Source organism: Rhinichthys klamathensis, unplaced genomic scaffold (assembly GCF_029890125.1).
Source record: "Rhinichthys klamathensis goyatoka isolate OS25496 unplaced genomic scaffold, OSU_Roscu_1.1 h1tg000907l_1, whole genome shotgun sequence".
In the NCBI taxonomy this organism is placed as follows: domain Eukaryota; kingdom Metazoa; phylum Chordata; class Actinopteri; order Cypriniformes; family Leuciscidae; genus Rhinichthys; species Rhinichthys klamathensis.
In genome coordinates this window covers 193925-219378 of record NW_026607253.1, presented here as the reverse complement: position 1 = coordinate 219378, position 25454 = coordinate 193925, and the positions used below count along the sequence as shown (strand labels likewise).

The 25454-nt window shown below is 36.9% G+C and overlaps 1 protein-coding gene across 6 annotated transcripts in view; it reads left to right on the top strand.

Moving 5' to 3' along the window:
- pank4 (pantothenate kinase 4 (inactive)) overlaps nucleotides 1-25454 on the top strand; it is a 43661-nt gene that overhangs the window by 15991 nt on the left and 2216 nt on the right. For 5 of the 6 annotated variants that reach the window (XM_056244094.1, XM_056244092.1, XM_056244091.1 and 2 more), the window contains 8 exons: nucleotides 17701-17813; nucleotides 18045-18132; nucleotides 18379-18530; nucleotides 18601-18656; nucleotides 22193-22242; nucleotides 23813-23917; nucleotides 24020-24120; nucleotides 25310-25378. In XM_056244094.1, coding sequence (XP_056100069.1) covers nucleotides 17701-17813; nucleotides 18045-18132; nucleotides 18379-18530; nucleotides 18601-18656; nucleotides 22193-22242; nucleotides 23813-23917; nucleotides 24020-24120; nucleotides 25310-25378 — 734 coding nt within the window. The remainder of the gene's footprint in view (nucleotides 1-17700; nucleotides 17814-18044; nucleotides 18133-18378; nucleotides 18531-18600; nucleotides 18657-22192; nucleotides 22243-23812; nucleotides 23918-24019; nucleotides 24121-25309; nucleotides 25379-25454) is intronic. The other variant, XM_056244093.1, reaches the window with a different exon arrangement.

Here is a 25454-nt window from a genome sequence, read left to right as displayed (position 1 = left end):
CTCTTGCAGACCTGGTCAGTTCTCTGATTGGATACCTATCCAATCGTGAAAAGACCGAAAGAGAGGGCGTTTTTTCGCATTCCAGATGAACTGAACAAAATGCATCTGGTTGTTGACGTGTGTTCCTTGAAATCGAACCTGTGACATTTGTGTTGCTAGCATCACGCTCTGTAGCACTTTGGTGGCTTGCAGTCAGAGGCTGAGATCAGAAGTGTCAGGTTTGCTGTACACTAGATTGGGATGGGCGATATGACAAAAATATCATCACGATTTTTTAAAGATTTTATCAAAAAAAAATTCATGTTGGTTTTACTATTTTGTAAAATAAGTAAATAAACTCAGTTTCAATAAACTGCTTTATTTTTTCACAGTATGTGTATTTAACAGTAGTAAGAAATTGCATAAATAAATGTGAAGATGGTACTCAACCAGAATGCGTTTTTTTGCGGGCGGGACATGCGTTTCTGCTCTTGACTGCCAAGTAGTGCTATAACCATAGATTTTCACGACTTATCACAGCTCGTTTTCGCGAGTAGCAGACAACTGGGCCATGTGGAGATAACAAAAAATACTATCAATAAGATTTTTAAAAACACATTGACATATGTAAAATGTAGTAATCAAAAGCCAATGTTAGCATTTGCTGTTTAGAACAAATTCAAACAGAACAGTAGCCTAAATGTAAAAAAAAATTACTTTTTCATGGACTGTGCTATAATGCAGTTCTAATAATATCCCATATTTCAAAAAATAATTCTTAATATGTCTTATTTTCTCCTTGTAAGAGTCTAGTTGAGACAATCTCTGCTGACTCTTCAGGGATGCGTTGTGGTCGTGTCTAGGCGCAGGTCCACCAGTTTGTTTATTAAGCGTGCAGGGCAACCACCCAGTAGAGCATTACAATAATCTAGCCTTGATGTCATGAACGCATGAACTAACTGTTCCGCATTTTTCATTGAAAGCATGTTTCGTAATTTAGATATATTTCTTAAGATGGAAGAATGCGGTTTTACAGATGCTAGAAACGTGACTTTCAAATGAAAGATTGGTATCAAAGAGCACACCCAGGTTCCTAACCGACGATGAAGACTTGACAGAGCAGCCATCAATTGTTAGACAGTATTCTAGGTTATTAAGTGAGGAAGTTTTTTGTCCAATAATTAGAATCTCTGTTTTTTTTAGAGTTAAGTAGTAGGAAGTTACTAGTCATCCAAATTTTTATATCAGCTATGCATTCCGTTAATTTTGTGAATTGGGGCGTTTCGTCGGGGCGCGAAGTAATATAGAGCTGAGTATCATCAGCATAACAGTGAAAACTTATGCCATGCTTCCTAATGATATCTCCCAAGGGTAGCATGCACAGAGTGAACAGCAACGGTCCTAGTACTGAGCCTTGTGGTACGCCATACTGAACTTTTGATCGATGAGACATCTCTTCGTTTACTGCTACAAACTGATAACGATCAGATAAGTATGATTTGAACCATGCTAATGCAATTCCACTAATGCCAACATAATTTTCAGGTCTATTTAAAAGAATATTGTGGTCGATGATATCAAATGCAGCACTAAGATCGAGTAACACGAATAGAGAGATACAACCACGATCGGATGATAAGAGCAAATCATTTGTAACTCTAATGAGAGCAGTCTCAGTACTATGTTACAGTCTAAATCCTGACTGGAAATCCTCGCAGATACCATTTCTTTCTAAAAAGGAACGTAGTTGTGAGGATACTGCCTTTTCTAGTAATTTTGATAGAAAAGGTAGATTTGAGATCTGCCTGTAATTGACATTCTCTAGTAGGATCAAGTTGCATTTTTTTAATAAGAGGTTAATAACAGCCAGCTTAAAAGTTTTCGGTACATATCTTAGTGACAAAGATGAATTAATGATATTAAGAAGAGGATCTATGACCTCTGGAAGCATCTCTTTCAATAGCTTAGTCGGTATAGGGTCTAACATACATGTTGTCGATTTAGATGATTTAACAAGTTTAGACAATTCTTCCACTTCTATAGCAATGAATGAATGGAATTTTTCCTCAGGGAGACTACAACGCTGATGCCTCTGATGCGATACTGTGTAGTAGACTGTTGCATAGTTATAATTTTCTCTCTAATATAATTTTCTCTCTAATACAATCTTGTAATTAAAGTAGTTCATAAAGTCATTACTGCTGTGCAGTTTGAAAACATCCGGTGTTGAAGTTTTATTTTTCGTTAATTTAGCTACTGTTTCGAATAAATACCTAGGGTTGTGTTTGTTTTCTTCTGTTGAAAAATAAGCAGATCTAGCAGTTTTTAAGGCCTTTCTGTACGCAATCGTGCTCTCTCTCCACGAAATGCGAAAAACTTAAGAGCTGCTCTTAATGCTCCATTGAAGATTAGTTTTCTTCTAAGCTATCTGGGATGCTGACGAAATGAAACTGATCAGGAAGATTATTTATAAAGCAATCTTTAGTGGCAGAAGTGATAGGTCTAACATATTTATAACACAGAGTCGGCTTTGCAGCCTTGGCTAAATTAAGTATACATGAGATTAAATAATGATCTGAGATGTCATCGCTCTGCTGCAGAATTTCAACGGCATCAACATTTATTCCATATGACAATATTAGATTTAAAGTGTGATTACGACAATGAGTGGGTCCTGACACGTGTTGTCTAACTACTCCAATAGTTCAGAATGTCTTTAAATGCCAATCCCAATGCATCTTTTTCATTATCTACATGGATATTAAAATTACCAACAATTAATTCAATTCAATTCAAGTTTATTTGTATAGCGCTTTTCACAATACATATTGTTTCAAAGCAGCTTTACAGAAAGTGCATTTCAGAAATGTACATAAAAAAAATACAGTTAGTTAATCATCATGTATTAATTTAAGGCATAACATATCGCCGGCGTTGAGTCGTCTCTTCACAGGCGTCGAGTGGTCTCATCGCAGGTGTTGGGGCATCAGAAGTCTCCGTGAGAGGCTGGATACAAACTGGAGCTGACGAATGCTATTTACCTCGGGACTAGCGTCCCGAGATAACAGCAGAAAAGCAGATGGGAAATAATTAGCGTAGCTGCTGTTCATAATATTAATGCATTTGATCTGATTCAACAGTAGTATAAAAGGTAAGCATTATGTGAATGCTTGGCTGAAGAGATGCGTCTTTAGTCTAGTTTTGAACTGGGAGAGCGAGTCTGAGCAACGAACAGTATCAGGAAGGCTATTCCAGAGTTTAGGAGCTAAATGTGAGAACGCCCTCCCTCCTTTAGTGGACTTAGATATCCTAGGAATGACCAGAAGCCTCGAATTTAGTGATCTTAAAGAACGTGATTGATTGTAGGGCGATAGAAGGTCCATTAAATACACAGGAGCTAAACCGTTTAGGGCTTTATAGGTCAGTAGTAGTACTTTGTACTTGATACGGAACTTAATAGGTAACCAGTGCAGAGATGATAAAATCGGTGTTATATGATCATATTTTCTTGACCTAGTAAGAACTCTAGCCGCTGCATTTTGCACTAACTGTAGCTTGTTTATTGAGGATGCAGGACAACCAGCTAATAAAGCATTACAGTAATCTAGTCTCGAGGTCATGAATGCATGAACTAACTTTTCTGCATCAGAAACAGATAGCATGTTACGTAATTTAGCAGTGTTTCTAAGGTGGAAAAAGGCAGTTCTTGTAACATATGAAATATGATTTTCAAAAGACAAGTTGCGGTCTAGTATAACACCCAGGTCTTTTACTGTAGTGGATAAAGTAATAGGACAACCTTCTAAATTAAAGTTGTATTGTAAGAGATTTTGTGGGTAGTTTTTTGGACCAATAAGTAATATCTCCGTTTTATCTGGATTTAATAGTAGGAAATTACACGTCATCCAGCATTTTATATCCTTAAGACACTCTGTCAATTTAGATAAGTTAGTGTTTTCATCTGGTCGTGATGAAATATATAATTGAGTGTCATCAGCATAGCAGTGGAAATTAATTCCATGTTTTCTTATAATATTACCAAGTGGCAGCATATATATTGAGAATAGCAGAGGGCCTAACACAGATCCTTGCGGCACTCCATAGTCTACTGACGTTATCTTTGATTTTTCCCCATTTAAACAGACAAAATGGTAACGGTCTGATAAGTACGATCTGAACCAGCTTAAAGGAGAACTCCGGCGCAAAATGAACCTTTGGTCTAATTACACATTGGTACCTAGTCAACCGTTATCTGAGATTTGTTTTCATGATTATCGAATGTAAATAGTTTTATCTCTAAAAACAGTTTAGCCTATAAAGCTAGTATAACGCTAGTATATTGGGCATAGATCAATGACAAATAAAAATCGCTTGTTAATACCACTAACAAGGCTCAAAATAGCCCCACACTAACACGGTAGCATAATGAGGGTCCCTACCTTCAAACCGAAGCATTGAGAACTTTGTCAGTGTCCAGACAGTTTAATAAGAAGATATTTAATACATACAGTCAACTTCGCGTATACAGGCAGGAGCCATCTTTGAAATACAGTCTCTACCATTCGATCTACGAACGCCGATCCAAGTATATTGGGTCTGTTAGAGAAAATGGTGCTCAAACTGCTAGTAATATGCACGTTACCAAGTAATGATCAGTGAGATCGTCACTTTGCGGTATAATATCTATATCGGTTGGATTGGTTCCGTGTGATATAATTAAATTAATTAATTAAATCTAGTGTATGATTTAGACGATGAGTGGGACCGTTGACGTTTTGCTTGACCCCAAAGGAGTTTAATAAATCAGTAAACGCAGTCCCTAACGCATCATTTGTGTTATCTACGTGTATGTTAAAATCTCCAACAATTATTGCTTTATCGGCATTGACCAATAGATCTGAGAGAAAGTCTGCAAACTCTTTTAGGAAATCGGTGTAAGGCCCTGGAGGTCTATATACGGTCGCCAGGGCTAGAGATAATAGGGATTTCTTTCTTACATCTAAGAGCGTAACATTTAGCACAAGTACTTCAAACGAATTAAACCTGTGAGCTGTTTTCTGAGTAACATTAAGAATATCTCTATAGATTGTTGCAACACCGCCGCCACGACCAATCAGACGGGGCTCATGCTTATAACTGTATCCTGGTGGAGGAGACTCATTTAGACCGAAATAATCATTTGGTTTAAGCCAGGTTTCAGTAAGGCACAGAACATCGAAACTATTATCTGTGACCATTTCATTTACAATAACCGCCTTAGGTGTGAGCGATCTAATGTTTAGAAGACCTAGTTTTAGAAATTGTTTTTGTTCACTGATATCAGTGTTAATTTCGTTGACGAAAATAACGACGAAAATTATTCGTCAACGACATTTTTTCACAGACGAAAACGAGACGATAACTAAATAAAACCTAGTTTTGAATGACAAAGACTATGACGAAAATCTATTGACATTTTCGTCAACGAATAAAAACTAGACGAAAATGTTAGATAGTGACGATTTGGGAAGCGATCCGTCAGAACTGATGTCCTGCGTGTGTGGTAGATGCGCACATTTGTAGGCTACTGTAACGTGATCTACCCCGCGGTCATAAAACGTTAAAAAATGTGAATGTCTGGGAGAATGAGTAGGGCAGACATATAGATCTCTGAATAAGAGTGACGATGCAAAAAAGAGCTCTATTCGGTGCGGTTTTCTGTGCGCACACACCTAACCCGAAGCGTGTAGTCATGCACAATACACCTACAGCGCGCGAGTAGGCTACTGAATTGAGCTCTCTTTCGTGTCTGAATGGAGAAATACACAACAGTATGTCTAAATGTCCTTTTTGGAGAGTATTCATGTAAACTATGCTGGTTATGTCTTAAACTGTGAGTGTGTCGGATGTGCATCAGTGCAATTGTATCCGCATGTCATTGGACATGATCCGACGTCTTAAAGTGACAGTGGCAATAAACCTAATGCGGTCCGTGTCCTTAATTTTGATCAAGCAACAAAAGAAAAAGAGAAAAGCATTCACTGCTCGTTAATAGCTTTAATAAGGAGGATTAATTATATTTAATTCATACAAATAAATATGTCTGCTTGAAAGAATAAAGAATGATGTGTAAGTAGTTATAAGGAATGAATATATCATTCATTGTAAAGAAGACTGTGTTGTACTTTAGGAAAAGTGGTTTTATTTCATTTTAAGATATTTTTTAAGTAACAGCAGTTAAATCTGTATCTGTATTGCATGTTCAAACTTAAAAATCATTCATATTAATAGGTTAATAGATGTTTTCTCCGGGAGTATATGGGTTTGGAAATTTTAGAGAAATTCTAAATTAACGCATTACAATTGAACTAAACCCATTATATTTTAGTCGACTAAATCTACTGTAGATTTAGTCGACTAAAATGTTATTGTATTTCGTCGACTAAAACTAGACTAAAACTAAAACAATTCAGATGACTAAAATATGACTAAAACTAAATGGCATTTTAGTCAAAAGACTAAGACTAAAACTAAATCAAAATTTGCTGACAAAATTAACACTGACTGATATTTAGATTTTCTGGTTTAATTACAATAAGATTTTTCCTAGATCCTGCACTAGATTTATTGTTTGGCCTCACTAAACGAGGAATAGACACAGTTTCTATATAGTGTTCTACACTACTTGTATCAAAATTTAAGTTGGGACAGCAAAGACTGTGATTTGGACTTTGACTTACTAGTCAGATGGTGTGTAACGTCTTGGAGATGTTGTCCGACAGCACAGCCGCTCCGATTCTGCTGGGGTGCAGGCCATCAGCACGGTAGAGCCTAGGTCGCTCCCAGAACAGATTCCAATTATTTACAAAGAGCAGTTTCTGTTCATTACACCATGACATTAACCCTTCATTTAGAGCAAATAGTCTACTGAACCTTTCTTGTCCTAGTCGGTACGTGGGAAGCGGTCCAGACACGATGATAGTTGCCTCAGGCGCTGTGCTGCGTACCGTCTCGATCAGGCTCCTGTAGTCCTTCTTCAGAACCTCCGTCTGCCGCAGCCTGATGTCGTTCGTTCCCGCCTGCAGCACGACAGCTCCGACGCGCTCGTCACCGTTCAGGATCTCGGGAACCTGTGCGGCGACATCAAGAACACGAGCACCAGGAAAGCAGTGAGTGCGCACCTTACCCTTACCTGAGGTAGCGCGGACATGACGGACCATGGAAGTGCCGATGATCACGGCGTCGTCACGTTCCGACTCACGAAGAGGGGAGAAGCGGTGCTGTAGATAAATTAGAACTTTATCTACAGCCAGTACTAACTCTGATAGAAAATCAGCAAATTCTGTGATAAAATCTGAATTGTGCCCTGGTGGCCTGTATACAGTAGCCAGCACAAAAGACGAATGGGATTTATCACTTACGCTACATAACGTTACAGAAAGCACCATCACTTCAAATTAATTATATTTGAAACTAGATTTCTGAATAATACTGAAGATATTGCTATAAATTACAGCAATACGACCCCTTTTCCTTTTAAACAAGCCTCGTGTTTATAGTAGTAATCTTGTGGGGTGGACTCATTTAAAGTAATGTAATTGTCTGATTTTACCCAAGTTTCTGTCTAACACAGCACATCTAGGTTATGGTCTGTAATAGGGGTGTGACGAGATCTCGTGCCACGAGATCTCGCGAGACTAAAACATGACGAGATTTCTCGTCGAGTGAAAAGCTGTCTCGCGATATCGCCATGACTGAGCGTGAGGGTGAGATTACCATAGAATATTCCACCGCTACACTCACATTCGCCTTAACTATCGTTTTGCTGTTTTTATAAAAAAAATTTTTTTTATAAAATAATGTAAAAGTCTGCTCTGCTCATCCAGCACGAGTTGCCGTTGCAATCAGTGCAGCACGAATCACAGTTCACTGATCGCGTGAGGATGGCGGAGGATTCGTTGCGCAACATAGACTAACGTCTGATTTAACGTCCAGTAGAATGCACGCTCAGCACAGCTGCTCCCTATACACAGAGTACGCGCGATCACGAAAGTGAAAGTAAAACACAAGCTCCCTGATTTGCATTGCGCACAAATCAGGCAGCGAACATACAATAGTCCGTCTCCTAATACCCATCTCTGGACTGTTTATTTGCGGCTATGGTCTCAGTTTGCACTTCGAATATATTGAGAGAGTACTGTAATGTCTTAAGGACAACAGACAAGGGAGGCTCTATTTCTGAACTTATAATCGGAACGCAAGAACAACTGTAGAGACAAACACACCAGCCTCGTTTCTCTCTACCCGGCCTTTTCCGAACTCACCGCATTAACCCTATAACTGCCGGTGCAAAATAAAACAGCAATTTGAAAACAATTATAAAGAGTCTGTGTGCTAACTTTGATTATGGTTGCACTTGCACTTATTGTTTGCGCTTAATAAGACTTCAAGGAGTTCAGTTAGGAGGTCACACACAGCCTCAATCAGAAATCAGCTCTTAAATGTACAGTAAGGGCTGAAGAGACTAATGTGAAATCATACAGAGAAAAGCCAGTCAATAAAAACCTTTTACAGTGCTTGTATATTGTTTTCTTTCAATGCATTTGATAATTCATACTCATAATGCATGTCATTTCAGGTCTACTTTATAAGATTATTAGTTAAACATTGCAGAATGCACCTGCATACTATTTTTCCAGTCATGAATTTTGTCATTGAGGATTTCTGAAAAATTGTGCAAAAATCTCGTCTCGTCTCGTTCTCGTGAACCCAATCTCGTGTCTAGTCTCGTCTCGTGAGATAAGCGTCTCGTCACACCCCTAGTCTTTAATCATATCATTAACAAAAAGTGCTTTTGAAGAAAGGGATCAAATATTCAGCAACCCGAGCTTTATCATTTGTTCATCTGCATTATATTTGTTTTTTATTTGTTGAACATCAAATCAAATATTTACCCTTAAATGGGTTTGGGAGTTTTTTTGTATTTCCTAGTTTGGGGAATAGACACAGTCTCTGTATGATGATATCTAGGTGAAAGAGTCTCTATGGGATGGGATTTATCTGACCTCAGTTGATGTGAGACAGCTGGCAGACGGTTGGTTTAGCCAGTCTGTCAGCTTCCTGACCTGGGCCCCAGAATTAGATAGTCAAGGATCAACTCTGAGACTGTGTGCCATATTACTAGAGAGAAGAGCAGCACCATCCCATGATGAATACCATCTCTTTTCAACAGGTCAGGTCTGCCCCAAAAACTTTTCCAATTATTTATGAACCCTATATTATTTTGCGGACACCACTTAGACAGCCAGCCATTGAGTGAGGACAGTCTACTTACTATCTCATCACTCCGGCGAACAGGAAGGGGGCATGTTAAGGGAAATGTACTGTATTGAGTTGTATGTAAACTCAAGAATAAGCTAAGTAAGGGTGGATTTTCTGCAGGGGTTCAGGCTGCAAGACTGCCGAATGACTAAAGAAACGTTATTAGCAAGATGGTAGAAAACTGTACATTTCTTGTCTATTCCACCCACTGCCACTTATACCAACGACGGAAATAAGCGCAGTTACAATAGCTTAATATGTGGGAGAGCGTTGCAATAGAGAGTGACAGTATTGTATTGCAATAGCACATATAAGTCAATACCAAATCAAAACTATTTAGCACATTAGTTGTAATTGAAAAGGTTTAATGACAAAATATGGTTATGGTTACACTTAAAATAGTTACAAAATAGATGTATGAGATGATGATAACTTATACCAATAATCTTACCCAGCATGTAAAATATTACCAGAGAGAGAGAGAGAGAAGAGGAGGCAAAGGGAGAGAGCCCCAAGAAAGGGAGAGAGCCAGAGCATTAAAAAAGACAGAGCAACAGTTACAGTCTTCTTTTATCCTTTCCCTGACCATGTGACTAAAACCCAAATGTGAGACATTCAAACTGACCAATCAGATAATTACACTTCCCCCATTGTTCTAAAGGTGTGACAATTCATAGACCCCCAAAGTACACAAATCTTGGCCTACAGGCCTTGATCACTATCAGCCCCTCTGTGTCTTTGGGAACTCCAAATGGTCCTTGTGGTTAAAAGAAGGGGTGGCACACAGTAAAGCAATTGTCTTTGTTAATTTCAAATGTCTTGTATTATTTTCAATCCTACAATTCCCCCTTGGCACCGTTGGCCACACACATGGAGTCCAAAGGTGGCACAATCCATAAAGACGTGCTTTCTGTTGTGTGTAGTTGCATCTTCAGACTTTTCGTCCAGGCTTGTTGCAATAGCAGCTGGTCAGTCTTCAGTCATTGTTCTCCTTTCAGCCCTGCATGAGAAGGCTCTATCAAATGGTGTTGCACCTTTCATAGATATGCAAATCATCCATCAAACACTTCACACTTCCACAAGAACAGGCACTGAATCTGGGAGCAAACGCTGGTTCCTCTTTCTGAGGCAGGACACAGGTGTGAACTTAGGTAGCAGGAATCCTGTGATTTAAAAGAGCATATAGCACAACAAACAGAAAAGGCATACATGTGACATTTGTCATTGGTCAGAGGTTTGAAATGGTCAGATTAAAATTTGTCTCTGGCAAAAAGCCCTTAAATTGATGTACTTAAAAATATGGTCAAGGGAGGATAAAAGAAGATCTTACAAGCTCTTACACTGTTTCTGGAAACATTTAAATAAATTGCATTACAACAAAACAACAAATGCTGGTTTAAAAACCCATTTCATGAAGAGTATCAGCAAAATATTCAGTGTAACCAAACACAGAGATCCAATTTAATTAATGTCCAAAAACATTGTCCCAAGTCAAATGGACAAAATACAAATAAGCATAAACCCAATAAGTTTCAGAAATGTTCCAAAGCATTAATGAGAATACAAATATTTGTACTTGGGTAAAAATGAGCAATACTGACATACATTTTAAAATTTAACTTGGTGAGACAAGTGATTACTTAAGTGATAAAGTAAATTCAAAGTAAAACAAAACAAACAATTATTAAATGCAATTCACCAATATAATTCAGTCTAGATGTAAAGACTTGAATAAAATTGTATGAATTAAATTTTGTGAGGCAGAATCTGCTGCAGATTTGACTTTGTGTGTCCTGATCAAATGGTGTTATATCTATATGGCTGCATTTAGCTGTGGCTATGGGTAAATTCATCATGCCCCAAAACAAAGATGAGGGAGTTTTACAATTGTGATGCAAATTTGGTCCTGTTGTTGTAACAGGGAGCCAGCATGAGAATGTGAGTATGAGATGTGATCTGGCTCAAAATCTTCCCACACCAATGTTTTTTGTTAAGAAGCATGATAAAAGTGCAAAGTTCAGAGTTACTGAATCCTGTTGTGAGAAAAGCATTTTCATGGTTAATGCAATTGTGAAGCACATTGTAGCCACATGGCCATTCTATGCTCCTTTGCGTGGTTTTACTGCAGCTATATGGAAAATAGCAGAGTTTTCCACTAAGGAGACAAATTCAACAACATAGACACACATCGGCGGCAGTGGCTCAGTGGTTCATGTGGGTTGTCTACAAACCGGAAGGTTGGTGGTTCAATCCTCGGTTCCACCTGACCAAGTGTCGAGGTGTCCATGAGCAAGACACCTAACCCCGGCTGCTCCCGACGAGCTGGATGGCGCCTTGCATGGCTGCCGTCGCCCGTCGGTGTATGAATGAGTGTGTGAATGGGTGAATGTGAGGCAAATGTAAAGCGCTTTGGTGGCCATTGGGTCTGTGAAAGCGCTATATAAATGCAGTCCATTTACCATTTACCATTTACATGCAACTTGAAATTGCTATGCAATTCCAGTAAAACAGTTATTGCAGTATACACAAGATACATGGCCTAGAATGCATAGCATCTACAACCTTTTAAACTAAGTGTTTCCATACAACACTTACAGTAAAGCAATCATGCGTTTTAAAGAATAAACTTAATTAGTCTATGTGCACATTGTAGTAGCACAAACAACTATAAATTGTGTTCTATGAGCAATGTGTTACGCGCAATTACAAATTTGAAAATACAAACAGGATCATTGCAATTTGGATATTAAACTTGTTGCTATTGGGCTACCAACCCACTAGCAAGTGAAGTTAATAGCTGAAGGCCTTGTATGAACAAAGCAGTTAACTCATTAAGAGTTTTACCTGTACGTGCAGATCGCAGATTTTTACTCTTAGAAAGTGGTTTGCTATTTTTCTGAAAATAAGGAGGAGGTCTACCCCTACCCAGTGACCAGCATTTTCCCTCTTTATGGCCTATTTTCTGACAGGAACTGCAAAACCTGCTTTCTTAACCATAGGGTTGATTGCTGCGTTCTCCTGGAGTTTGAGGATTTTCACGACTCTCGAATGCTTGTACACCATGCGTTCTGGTACATGACTCTGCGCTATTACGGTGCTGCATCACCTTAAGAACTGAAATAGGCACACTTTCTTGAGCAGTTGCACATGCATTTTCTGAACTAAATGTTTCAGATTCATTAGAGCAAGTCACCTCCTGTAAGAAGTGAACATGCTTTTTAGCATTTAGCTTAGCCTTCAGATCTGCAATGGTCTCTTTGTGATTTTTACACTTTTCAGTCAGGGCTAACTGTTCAGCTAGTAATTTAAAGATCTTGTTTGAAGATCTTTAATCTTTGCCTCAGACTTTTGTGCCTCTGCAATTTTAGATTGCACTTCTTTACATTTAGCATCTATACTTGAAGATAGACACGTTGTTAACTCACGTAGCCGTGTACAACTTATGAAGTTTAAAGCCTCAATTATTTCATCATGTTTTGATTTCTTTTAATGTTTGCCAATTGTGTCCCACCATTGGATCAATTCCTCATTTGGGCATTTAATCCCAATGTACTCTTTCTTGAGTTTACATTAAGTAGGCGCAACTTTTTTACTCCATAAAGCAAACAATACGTCACTATTATCAGAATTTTTCCCTTCCATCCCTGAGGAGATCTGAATATTCACAATATTCACAAATTATACAGTAATGTGACTATTAAAGCTATTCAAAACCTTCTAGATTCTAAATAGTTTCATTCAATTCAAATGGAGACTTTTCCTATCATACCATTAAACAATGAAAACAGACTTACCCATTCTATGGTCAAAAGGTCAGCTTTAATCCATTCACAAAATCAACTGTGAAAAAATTGTCTCATTCGGATGAGAATGATCCTCATTGTCATCAAAGTGAATTTCAGAAAACACACTGCAAGGGATCCCGGGTTTCGGCACCATCTGTAAGGGTGGATTTTCTGCAGGGGTTCAGGCTGCAAGACTGCCGAATGACTAAAGAAACGTTATTAGCAAGATGGCAGAAAACTGTACATTTCTTGTCTATTCCACCCACTGCCACTTATACCAACGACGGAAATAAGCGCAGTTACAATAGCTTAATATGTGGGAGAGCGTTGCAATAGAGAGTGACAGTATTGTATTGCAATAGCACATATAAGTCAATACCAAATCAAAACTATTTAGCACATTAGTTGTAATTGAAAAGGTTTAATGACAAAATATGGTTATGGTTACACTTAAAATAGTTACAAAATAGATGTATGAGATGATGATAACTTATACCAATAATCTTACCCAGCATGTAAAATATTACCAGAGAGAGAGAAAAGAGAAAAGAGGAGGCAAAGGGAGAGAGCCCCAAGAAAGGGAGAGAGCCAGAGCATTAAAAAAGACAGAGCAACAGTTACAGTCTTCTTTTATCCTTTCCCTGACCATGTGACTAAAACCCAAATGTGAGACATTCAAACTGACCAATCAGATAATTACACTTCCCCCATTGTTCTAAAGGTGTGACAATTCATAGACCCCCAAAGTACACAAATCTTGGCCTACAGGCCTTGATCACTATCAGCCCCTCTGTGTCTTTGGGAACTCCAAATGGTCCTTGTGGTTAAAAGAAGGGGTGGCACACAGTAAAGCATATGTCTTTGTTAATTTCAAATGTCTTGTATTATTTTCAATCCTACAAGCACTGTTTGGCCACTCTAGAGATTAACTCTGGGTTAGTTTTTGGTTGGCAAGTTCATTGTCCAAAAGACCTGTGTTCACAGAGTTAGGTAATTTATATTGCACAGTAAACCAAAAGAAGAACACCGTTGTCCCGACTCTTTTTTTGTGTTGTTTGAACAGCATCAAAACACAGCAGGAACCACTGACAGTGAAAACTCTTCATATGTGCTCTCAATCATAACTGCTACTGAATATCTGAATACCAACAATGATTAAATGCACATTGGCAGATCTTCTATCTGTCCTCCAAAATGTAATCAAATGTATATTTCTGTGCGTGTAAACTAACTGTCTAAGCAAAAAAAAAATAGTTTTCAAGATGAACAGGTCGCCGCCACAATTCTTACAAATTACATACTCTTTAGTCTCTTATAGGAGACAAGAGAAATCATTTTCTATCCAAATTCTGTTATCATTATCATAATTTAGTCTGTTCGGAGTATGTGGGTCAAATGACTTTGTTCAAATTTTCTGTGCTCGTTTTGTCAGTTTGACCTAAAGTCAACATTTGTAGAAAGTAGGCTATAGTTGAAGATGAGACAGTTCAGCAATGAAAAAATACAAGAAATGTGTATGACTGAATTTAAGTATATTTAGTATATTTTGCACATTATATATTTTTTGCATCAAATAAATTATAGGAATATTGATGACTTTGGCCTTTTTTATACCCTAATAGGGCAATGTATCCTGGGAGATACAACTAATAAAATCCTAACTACATAAAATATTTAAAATAATTCCTTTGTTTTATTTAAGTCCAGATGACATAAAAAGTGTCATGAATAAATTTTTGCTGATCATTTTCCATTCTTGCCTATTTAAGGGTTACATTTCCTGTTACGACTCCGAGTGAGAAACCACTTCAGACGATTCAGTGCGTGCAGGGAACTGAACAATCAATTCAAACTGATTTGCGAACCAATTCAGACAGTTTTGCCAACTTGTTTGATTCAACAGAATCGACTCAAAAGAGTGTTTCATTTTTGAATGGCGCATCGCTCATGCCCCAGAAAAAAAGCTTGGAATAACTATACGTATTTCTTAACATTAAGACTTAAGTTGATGAGTTGATTTATCCGCGTTTTAATATGCTCTTGCTCATAGAGATTTTTAGATGGATACCGTGGCTTTTTAGGTTGGGTAGAATCTGCAATCTCTGGCCCAGTTTGTTTGCTGTATGCAATACGCTGTGTTTCCTGTCAACTGGCATCCCTGGGTGTCGAAATACTATTGGTGAACTGGCAGTGGGTGAGATCCCACAGATCAAAACAAAAACAGACATTCCAACACGGAACACACATTTCAAAGTAAAATAACTAGCTGTAGAAGTGTTTTTCAGAGAAACGAGTATGTGAACTCCTGTGAATATCTGCAAACATATTATGGTATTTGTATGCTTCAGTAGAGTGAAAAAGTAACATACAGCACCTTTTAAAGTTAAGAGTAGATTTAAATCTGGGAACTTTTAAAGTACATGTACTTTGTTACTACCCACCTCTGATTAGGAGTGATGGCGCAGTTTTCTAATAGGCTACATGAATTAGGCTTTGCATGAGTGTATTAAGGCAATAGTCTTGTGGGCAGCATATCAACATGTACCACAGCCGTGCCACAGGCAATCCGGAGTTCGTGTCCTGGCACGAGGATCAGGCTTTTCAAACCAACATCATAATTTTGTCTCTAGTTTAATAATTTTTTTTTTTAAATGTACATTTATTGATTTTAAACAACTTTTGAAGCTTTATTCATTATCTGTCATTTTTATTGGTAGGTCTAGTAAGCTGTTTATTTTTAATTGATACTTAATGACTACAACATTTTAAATATTTGCTCTTAACCGATGTTGGCCAACAGCAATAAATTATTGAAATTGCCCTACAGCATAAATTAAGAACAAAAGGTTTTTTTGCCTCTCTCTCGCAGACGCACTGGATTTCTTTCAGCAAGTTTCTTTGTCTCCCTAGCTGATACATGCAAGGTCTCTCTTGTGTAGGTAATAAAATTAAATGTTTCAGGGAAGAAAGAAACTCATATTTGCCACTGCGTGTCATCCACACCAATTACAAAAAACTAAAACTAACTGTAAATTATTTAGCCTTTTTTCCTTAAAAGGAACTGAATGCCTTGTTGAATTCACCTTACAATAAAAATAATTAAGATAAAAAAACTATGAGCTCTCCACTCGCATTCGTTTCAGGAATGCGTTCCTCAACAGTTCATGTTTAGATTATCATAACACCCTGCTCAAACATTCTAAACCCCACAAAACCAATTGAAACGCTTGGATCGAACAATGGATTACATTTATTTTTTAATGTAAAACCTTTAAATCGATTACAATATTTGTAACATAAGATACATTTGGACACATCGAGACATTTTGCCTGAAACAAACTTTGCCTTTGCCTGCTCTGTAAGTTAAAACTGATCGTCAGGCAGGCAATCGACACTCTAAGTATGAAAGAGTGGCGATTTACATATTTATATTGTCATGCTGTGAAGCTACTGAACTGTCCCTCCCAACCCCCATATCTGTGATCGAGCGTCTGAGGCTGACTACTAAAAAACAAAGAGAAGTCGCACCAGAAAAATTCTAAACGTTAGGCTAACATTATTAAAGCAATGAAATCATTCAAAGAATTAAATATTTAAAAATTAATAAACATTTATGACAAAAATACCACGACATGTAAATGATTTATTTCCTTCATTGATTGAAGAATTAAAATAGAATATTTTGCTTGATGATTTAGCTGCTTCCTTTTACTATGCCAGCTTTTTCCAAGCAAAACGAAGTGGAACTTCACACTCATGTTCCTTGTCGCCATGAATAACATTTTCAACTTGATAATTCAATTCCACAGTCAGGGATCCTGGGATCCTTACAACCGTGTTTCTACAAACACTTTCTGGATAGCGAACCCAATGACATTTTTTTCTTTTTCTTTTCAGAACTGATGATTGTTAATATTCTGATTGGAATTCTACAAATGTGAATTCATTCATACCGTTGGATTATATTTGTTGCTTAGTGTAAAATGGAAATGCATGGTAATTTTATAGCCTATACATGTAAGCACAAAACATTTTGGTGTATAATTAATCAGTGTTTTAGAACTGCAGGAGACACACAATCTCTCTGCATTAATCAAAAAACAAAAAAAACAAACGAACAGTAGCCTGTTTGTTCGGGATTTGAACCCATGTCATTGACATTGTTGGCCAATGCTCTACCACTCGACTACGAATTAACTTTCTGCGAAATGCCCTGAAGTTCCCTTTTCCAGCAGTAACCATCGTGTCCGAGCACGCGAGAGAGAAGCGCTCTTCATTCGTCTCATTCAGCAATAGTAAAAATATCACTGTTCCACCTAAAAATCCACAGTTTCTGTGACAATTGTATAATGTTGTACAATTGATTAATTGTAAACTGTATAATTGTACAGTATGTTGGGAGGCGTCAGAACTGCAACTGATAGAATCCACTACAACACGATATTTCTTCAAAAGCAGATCGTGGAGACGTTTTAATTGTTCACAATCAAAAATCATCATATCGCACACCCCTACACTAGATATATTATATTGATTATATATTATTTGTCAGTAAATTTCATAGCTTGTAATCTATTATATCCCACAGCCAAACTTGAATCCACGTTCATGACTTCATCTTGTTTTTTTTAACAGGTGGTGAAGCGAGCTGTGGCTAGCCAGAAAGACCAACCAGAGGCTGTGGAGAGGGCAGAAAAGTTTCGGCAGAAATACTGTCACAAACTCCAGACTCTTCGGCACCAGCCTTTGTAAGAGCATCATGAACCTAAAGCCTCTGCTTTGGCTCATCACGGGTTCATTCTTCAGCTTGACTGTATTTGTGGCTTAATATTCAACAAGATCTTAGTAGCAATTAGGATGTTTTATGAGTTACAGTCTTGTAGTGTGTGTGTGTGTGTGTGTGTGTGTGTGTGTGCTTGAGTGTTGCTGGATGAGTGTTTCTCTCTTCTAATGTAGCTTGCCTCTCCTCTCATCTCTAGTGCTTATGGATCCCTCACCGTCAGAAGTCTTTTAGACACAAGAGAGCACTGTTTAAACGAGTTCAACTTTCCTGACCCCTACTCTAAGGTTTACATTGAATCATCCTTCACCTTGCCTTTGGTTCTTCAAATCACATCAGTTCCCCACAATCTGTTATTTAAAATCTTGCAAACATATTTTTCTGTCATGAGATTGTTTCAATCTCTATCTTTGTGCATCTGTTTGTCTTATTTTCCAGTGGTTAAACCATTATTTAGGATGAGTGTTTTTTTTAGTTGTTAGTGGCCAATGGAGAATTATCTGATTCAGTCTGAATCTCTTATTTTCCTGTAGATCAAGCAGAAAGAGAATGACATGGCCCTGAAATACTATCTGAAGGTGGTGAAGTCAGTAGAGGAGCTGAGCTGGGAGCAAAGACAGTTCACTTTGGTCAAAGGCCTGCTGGCTGGCAACGTTTTCGATTGGGGAGCCAAAGCTGTGTCAGAGTGAGTGTACTAACAAATATGCCAGGTTTTTTTTGGAGGGGGTATATTCTTACCTTTATTTGTTTTTCAGCGTGCTTGAATCAGATCCAGACTTTGGGTTTGAACAAGCAAAACAACAATTACAAGGTATGAAAACTTTTAAACTGTCACATAATAATGATAAAATATTGTATCACAAATTATTTTTGTCTGATAAATGATAAACGTATATATGTTTGTACTGTACCGGTCAAAAGTTTGGAATAATTGGAATTTATTTGATCAAAAATACACTTAAAAACAATAATATTATTACAATATTATTATTAAATATGATTACATTCAAAAGAACAGTTGTCCATTTTAATCTATTAAAATGTAATTTATTGCTGTGATGGCAAAGGTGAATTTTGAAGGTTTTTCCTTGATTAAAAATGGTCCTCTGTGGTGGTGGATGAACACTGTCATCCACACACACAGTACAAAGTAAATCCACAATAAATGCAAAAAAACAGTTTGTAATATTAACTTATCCTATTTTTTCATGAAATAAAAAAAAATCAAGGTTGGGACAGATCATAAAACAAAGTGCTTAGAACTATCTGTAAATGTATATGTAAAAAGTCACTGAGTGATTTGAAGGTTCGTAATAAAATGAACAACAAAGTAACACATTACATAGAAAAAGTGGCAGGTTTAATATTTTGCATTCACACTCCAAGACTTAATGCACAGATCATTTGACATACAGTATCAGATTGGTGTATTTCGGCCATTGCTCAGGTTATCACTGTCAATTGATTCAATCGTACAATTAAATACAGTTGTCAATCCAGAAACTTTGCAATGTGTAGTTACGGTTGCAGCATGAATATACAGTGCTTAACAAATTTATTAGACCACCACCCAATGTAAGGTTCCCCTAAACTAACAGTATTGGTGATTACCAAAATATTTTTTGTTTCAGTGATGGTTAATCCACCAATATGTGTAAGCTCTTTCGTCACAGTTGGCCAAGTTAAAGTCCAGACTTGAATCCTATTGAACAAATTTGTGATTTAGTGGATTCAAAGAAAGATTACACAACAGTTTCATTAAAAGTCTTTGCGAACAACTAGAGACTTTTTGGAAGTCAATAACAACAGAGAATGTGGAAAAGTACAGTACATAAAAACAATGCCAGCAAGAATCCAAGCTGTTATCAAGGCCAAAGGACGGCATACAAAATATTAAGTTTTTTGGTCATGTTTGAATAAAGACTATTTAGACAGGTGTGTGTGTATATATATATATATATATATATATATATATATATATATATATATATATATATATATATATATATCTCTCACAGTGAGTACACCCCTCACATTTTAGGAAATTTATAGCAGTATATATTTACTGGCCTCTGAAAATAAGTCAACATACAGCCATTACTGTAAAATAGCTTGCAACAAAAGTGAGTACACCCTAAGTGATAATAGCTGTATGTCGTTTAACCATGCAAAGCCACATGTCCTATTCATCATGTTCATGTTTTTGTCTGCTTGACAGGACCATACAAATTGTTATATCTTGTATTAGAGCAGTTACAATTTGTGCTTTGAGTACAATTCTCTCATACTGAGCACTGGATGTTCAACAATGCACCTCATGGCAAAGAACTCTCTAAGGATTTGAGAATTAGAATTGTTGCTTCCACAAAGTTGACCTAGGCTATAAGAAGATTGGTAACACCCTAAAACTTAGTTACAGTACAGGCCAGGATCATACAGAGTCAGAGGTTTTCCAAGACTGGTTCCACTCGGAACAGGCCTCGCAAGGGTCAATCAAAGAAATTGAGTCCTCGTGCTGTGCGTCAGGTGCAGAAGCTGCCAGCATTGCTTTAGAGGTTGCAAAAGCGGAAGGTCAGCTTGTTAGTGCTCAGACCATACGCCGCACACTGCAACAAGGCGGTTTGCATGGCCGTCGTCCCAGAAGGAAGCCTCTTCTGAAGCTTTCTCACAAGAAAGCCCGCAAACAGTTTGCTGAAAGCAACCTGTCCAAGAGCAAGAATTACTGGAACCATGTCCTGTGGTCTGGTGAGACTAAGATAAACTTAGGCTCAGATGGTGTCCAGAATGTGTGGCGATGCCCTGGTGATGAGTACCAAGAACATTGTGTCTTGCCTACAGTCAAGCATAGTGGTAGCATCATGGTCTGGGGCTGAATGAGAGCTGCCGGCACTGGGGAGCTGCGCTTCATTGAGGAAAACATGGATTCCAATATGTACTGTGACATTCTGAAGCGGAACATGATGCCCTCCCTTCAGAAACTGTGCTGAACGGCATGATAACGACCCCAAACACCGCCAAGATGACAACTGCCTTGCTGAGGAAGCTGAAGGTGAAGGTGATGCAGTGACCAAATATTTCTCCAGACCTGAAACCTATTGAGCACCTGTGGGCTTAAAATCCTCAAGCAGAAGGTGGAGAACCACCATGTGTCTAACATCCAGCAGCTCCGTGATGTCATTATGGAGGAGTGGAAGAGGATCCCAGCAACAACCTGTGCAGCTCTGGTGAATTCCATGCCTAGGAGGATTAAGGCAGTGCTAGATAACATTGGTGCTCACACAAAATGACACTTTGGACACAGTTTTGACATGTTCACTTCATTTATATGGTATTGTCCCTTGAGAAGATATACTAAATTGACTAATTGACATCGTGTTTATACTTGGTTATAATGGAAGGATTCGAGAGAGGGCAGAACTCGTGCTGAACAAAATCTCTGCCGCCTTGAGCGGATTAAACAGCTGATTGGCCATTGTGTTCACATGCTCAAAAGAACACTCATTGGAGCGTTTTAAAGCAGCCGGCTATCAGCGTGTAAAGGTACAGCAGAGCGGCAGGTATCGCCACATTAAATGATCAAATAAATCTTTGGTGGGACAAAGATTAATTTTAGCATCCGCCAAAATATTTTCAATGCAGGAAAAACCCTGACACCACTTCAGTGTCACAGGATCTTTCAGAAATTATTCTAATATTCTGATTTGGTAAAGAAACATTTCTTATTTTCAGTGTTGAAAACAGTTGTGTTTTTCTTTTCTTTCTTTCTTTACTTTTAAAAAAGAAGAAGAAAGAAGTTAATACTTTTTTTCAGCAAGGACACATTAAATTGTTCAAAAGTGACGATAAAGAAATTCATTATGATAAACCTGTCTCTTTCAAATAAATGCTGTCCTATTAAATTCTATTCATTAAAGAATCCTGAGAAAAATGTATCACGGTTTCCAGATAAATATAAAACCGTTTTCAACATTGATAATAATGACCATTATTAATAATTGAGCACTAATAATAATTGATAACAATTGAGCACTAAATCAGCATATTAGAATGATTTCTGAAGGATCATGGGATCATGTGACACTGAAGACTGGAGTAATGACTGATGAAAAGTCATCTTTGCCATCACAGGAATAATTATATTAAAATATATTAAATAGAATTGAAAATATATATTAAAGTAGAAAACGGTTATTATAAATTGTAATAATATTTCACAATATTACTGTTTCTACTGTTCTTGATCAAATAAATAGAAATAAACAACTTTACAAAAATTACAAACTTTTCAGTATGTATATATTTTAATACCTTTAAGTTTTCTATATACTGAACATTTGATATTTCCAGAGAGGCCATGGCTTGTGGATGCCTACAATCAATGGATTGAGAGAATGAAGGTCAGATCTTGTATTTCACTTTAAGTCATTGAACTATAAACTTTATAGTTAGCTGCACTCATACACTGTTCAAACAAGGTGCGATATGATAGTATCTCTTCTATTTTAATAAGCACTTATCCGTAAAAAAAACAAAAACACAACAGGACATTGGGTCTCATTTATACATTTAGTTGTGTGTACTGCAAAATCTAATCTAAAATCAAGCTAAAATGTATTCTAAATGTACACATGCTCCCTGGGGCATTATAAATAAATGTATTTAAAAGCAAGACATATTTATGATGTGTATTATTACAAATCAAAGTATGTTAAGTTGTTCTACAAAGGTTTTCTTTTTAGACAATACATTTTTATTTTAACAATAAATGAAAAAAAAAAAAAACATGTAAATAACTTGCTGCGGGCCCCCTCATTTAGAATAATCTGTATTAGATGTCGACTTATAATGGATCTTGTCGATACCAGCTAAAGTGAGATAACAGGTCGAAAACTTTGAATTATTACTTATATTAATTAATACTTTCCACATAAAATGCTAAAAGATATTACAAAATGAACAATGACTTCACCTTGAAAATGTTTTGTAATTATAATACAAAATAAATAAATAAATAACTATGCTTCACTACTGACCATAGGCCTGATCCCACGGAAATGGCCATGTGCCCACGGAAAAACACGAGATATTCTCCTGTCATTCGGGAATGTGCATTTTAGTTTACTTTAGTTAGTAATCATAGGCGGAGGGTGAACTAACGCCAGGTTTAAGGCTTGAAGATGCGCTTCCCCTTAAAACGCATACATTTCCTTGTAATAGTTTCAATTTATGTGTCACCGCACAACCTATACATCCCAGCATAAACGCTCCCAATAAATGATTTGTTATTAAAGCGTCTACGTTCACAAACCACTGTTAATTTTAACAGAAAAGCAGGCATACTGTATGTGGGCTTTGGCATGCGTGCAAAAGAGCAGTCGCTTTATATTCACTAAAAAGCTATTACTCTTCTTAGGTCATTGCGATTTCACAAAGTTCTATTATAATAAATGAAGCTGACTGCACAATGAATCTCTTATTTACATATTTTCTACACTTTGTAATAATGAGAGGATTTGCGAGCGTGCAGAACTCAGAATACACTCACCGCTCAACGCCGGCCTTTTTGTTCAGTGCCAACTTAAACACCTCTGATTGGCCATTGAGTTGAAAGAAAACTTGCAGCATACAAAATATAAAAACATTAAACAGAATACAATCAGAAAACTTCAACATAAAACCCTTAAACTAATCTTATTCAAAAGAATTAGCATAACATTGACTGAAAAATGTATTTTAGATATGGTCATTTGGATACTTTTAGGCTATTTTTGATTGGCCATTGTGGTTAGTTTTGTTACGCAGACCTGGCAACCCTGTTCATTGTCGATGTACAAGGGAGAGCGAGAAGACAGAAATAAAATCATGTCATGTCTTTTTTAAATGTTATTTGAAAATGTAATATTTAAACAATCTATGAAGTCTTCCCGGTCTTGATTGAACACTGTGCCTGCTGGCTTTCTTTTACAGGGTCCTCCTCATAAATGTGCATTGTTTTTCGTAGATAATAGTGGAATAGACATTATTCTTGGGGTTTTCCCTTTCATTAGAGAACTCCTCATCAGAGGCACAGAGGTAAGTTAACAACAATATGTCTCAGAAGAAAATTGTAATTGTTGGCTCTTCTCAATGTGTTCTTTGAGTTTTAGTTACACATCTGAGTATGTTGGCTTTTAGGTTGTGCTTGCCAGTAACTCAAGCCCTGCCCTAAATGATGTCACTAACAGTGAGCTGCAGATCCTGACTGAGAGAATAGCCGCCATGGACCCTGTCATTCAGTGAGTTATCACCCTTATTACCAGCGGTGAAAAAGTTTACAAAAAATGTTTTAATCATTTGAGTGTAGATAATGTAACATGAGAATGGCAGTCAGTCTTTGTGCACATCAATAGAACGAGTTTGTGTATATGTTTGTGCACTCTGTCTCAAGTCACTCGTCATAGAGCTAATTTGTGACAAACCAGTTTATAAACACTAAAGATGCTCATTGTTTGTTTAATTTTTTAATATATAAATGTTTTTTACTATGAAATAGCTAGTTTAATAGGCTTTGTAAAAAGGCTTAACCATTTGAATTGTGCCTTGGGTTATATTTTTTGGATACATTTTTTCCCTACCAAATAGCACATTCAAACACATTTTACAGAACTTCTAAGCATACCTCATTTGTATTTGTTTTTTCAATCTCCAAAAATGTATGTTTGCTGCAATATCATAGAAGAAAATAGCCTGTATAATAATATAATAAAAGAGATGTTTTCTATCAAATGTTAAATGATTCGTTTTTAACTGAAAAAAAAAAAATCATAGAATTGTCAGAAAATCTGTTTAAGCTTTAGAAAAAAAGAAAAGAAAAAAATATCTATCTTTCTATCTATCTATCTATCTGATTATATGATATATATATATATATATTCATTAATATTAATATTTGATACATCAGGCTTTGAAGCTCATAAAAATCATTGAGATTTTATAACAGTTTAGCAGACTACTTGCATAAAATATAAGTTTACTTGCTAAAAAAGTAATACAATAGGTTTTTCAGCAAAGTTTTGATCATGTTGATAATTTAGAGGCCTTAGAATTTTGTGAATCAAATATAATATAGTAGGCTTTAAAAGGTTGAAGCTTATTATATTGTGATAGTTTTTTATGTAAATATTGTGAACTGTTACACCATTATTCTTTAGGTAACGCTTCCTTTTACAGTACAGTACTTACGTGTACTTAGTGTACTTGCCTATAAAGTACTGGCTACTATAAGGTAAGTACATGGGTTAGGGGTAGGTTTAGAGGTAGGTTCAGGGTTAGTACCTAGTTATTACCCAGTAATTATAATTACTATAAGTACATAGTAAGTACATGGGTAACAGGACTGTAAAAGGAAGCGTTACCCTTCTTTACACCATACTGCTATAACATGGTAACAGCAGATTGACCATGTTTCCATTTTTCCTTTTTCAGGGCTGCACTCAAAGAGGACAGACTTGCTTTGTTGCAGAATGGTTCCAGTTCTCCTTGTTTAGACCTGAGGTATAATATGTTTCCCCCCATAGGCCTATTTGTTGGAGTGTATCAGACTTCCCTCTGCTTAAAACCATGTAATTTC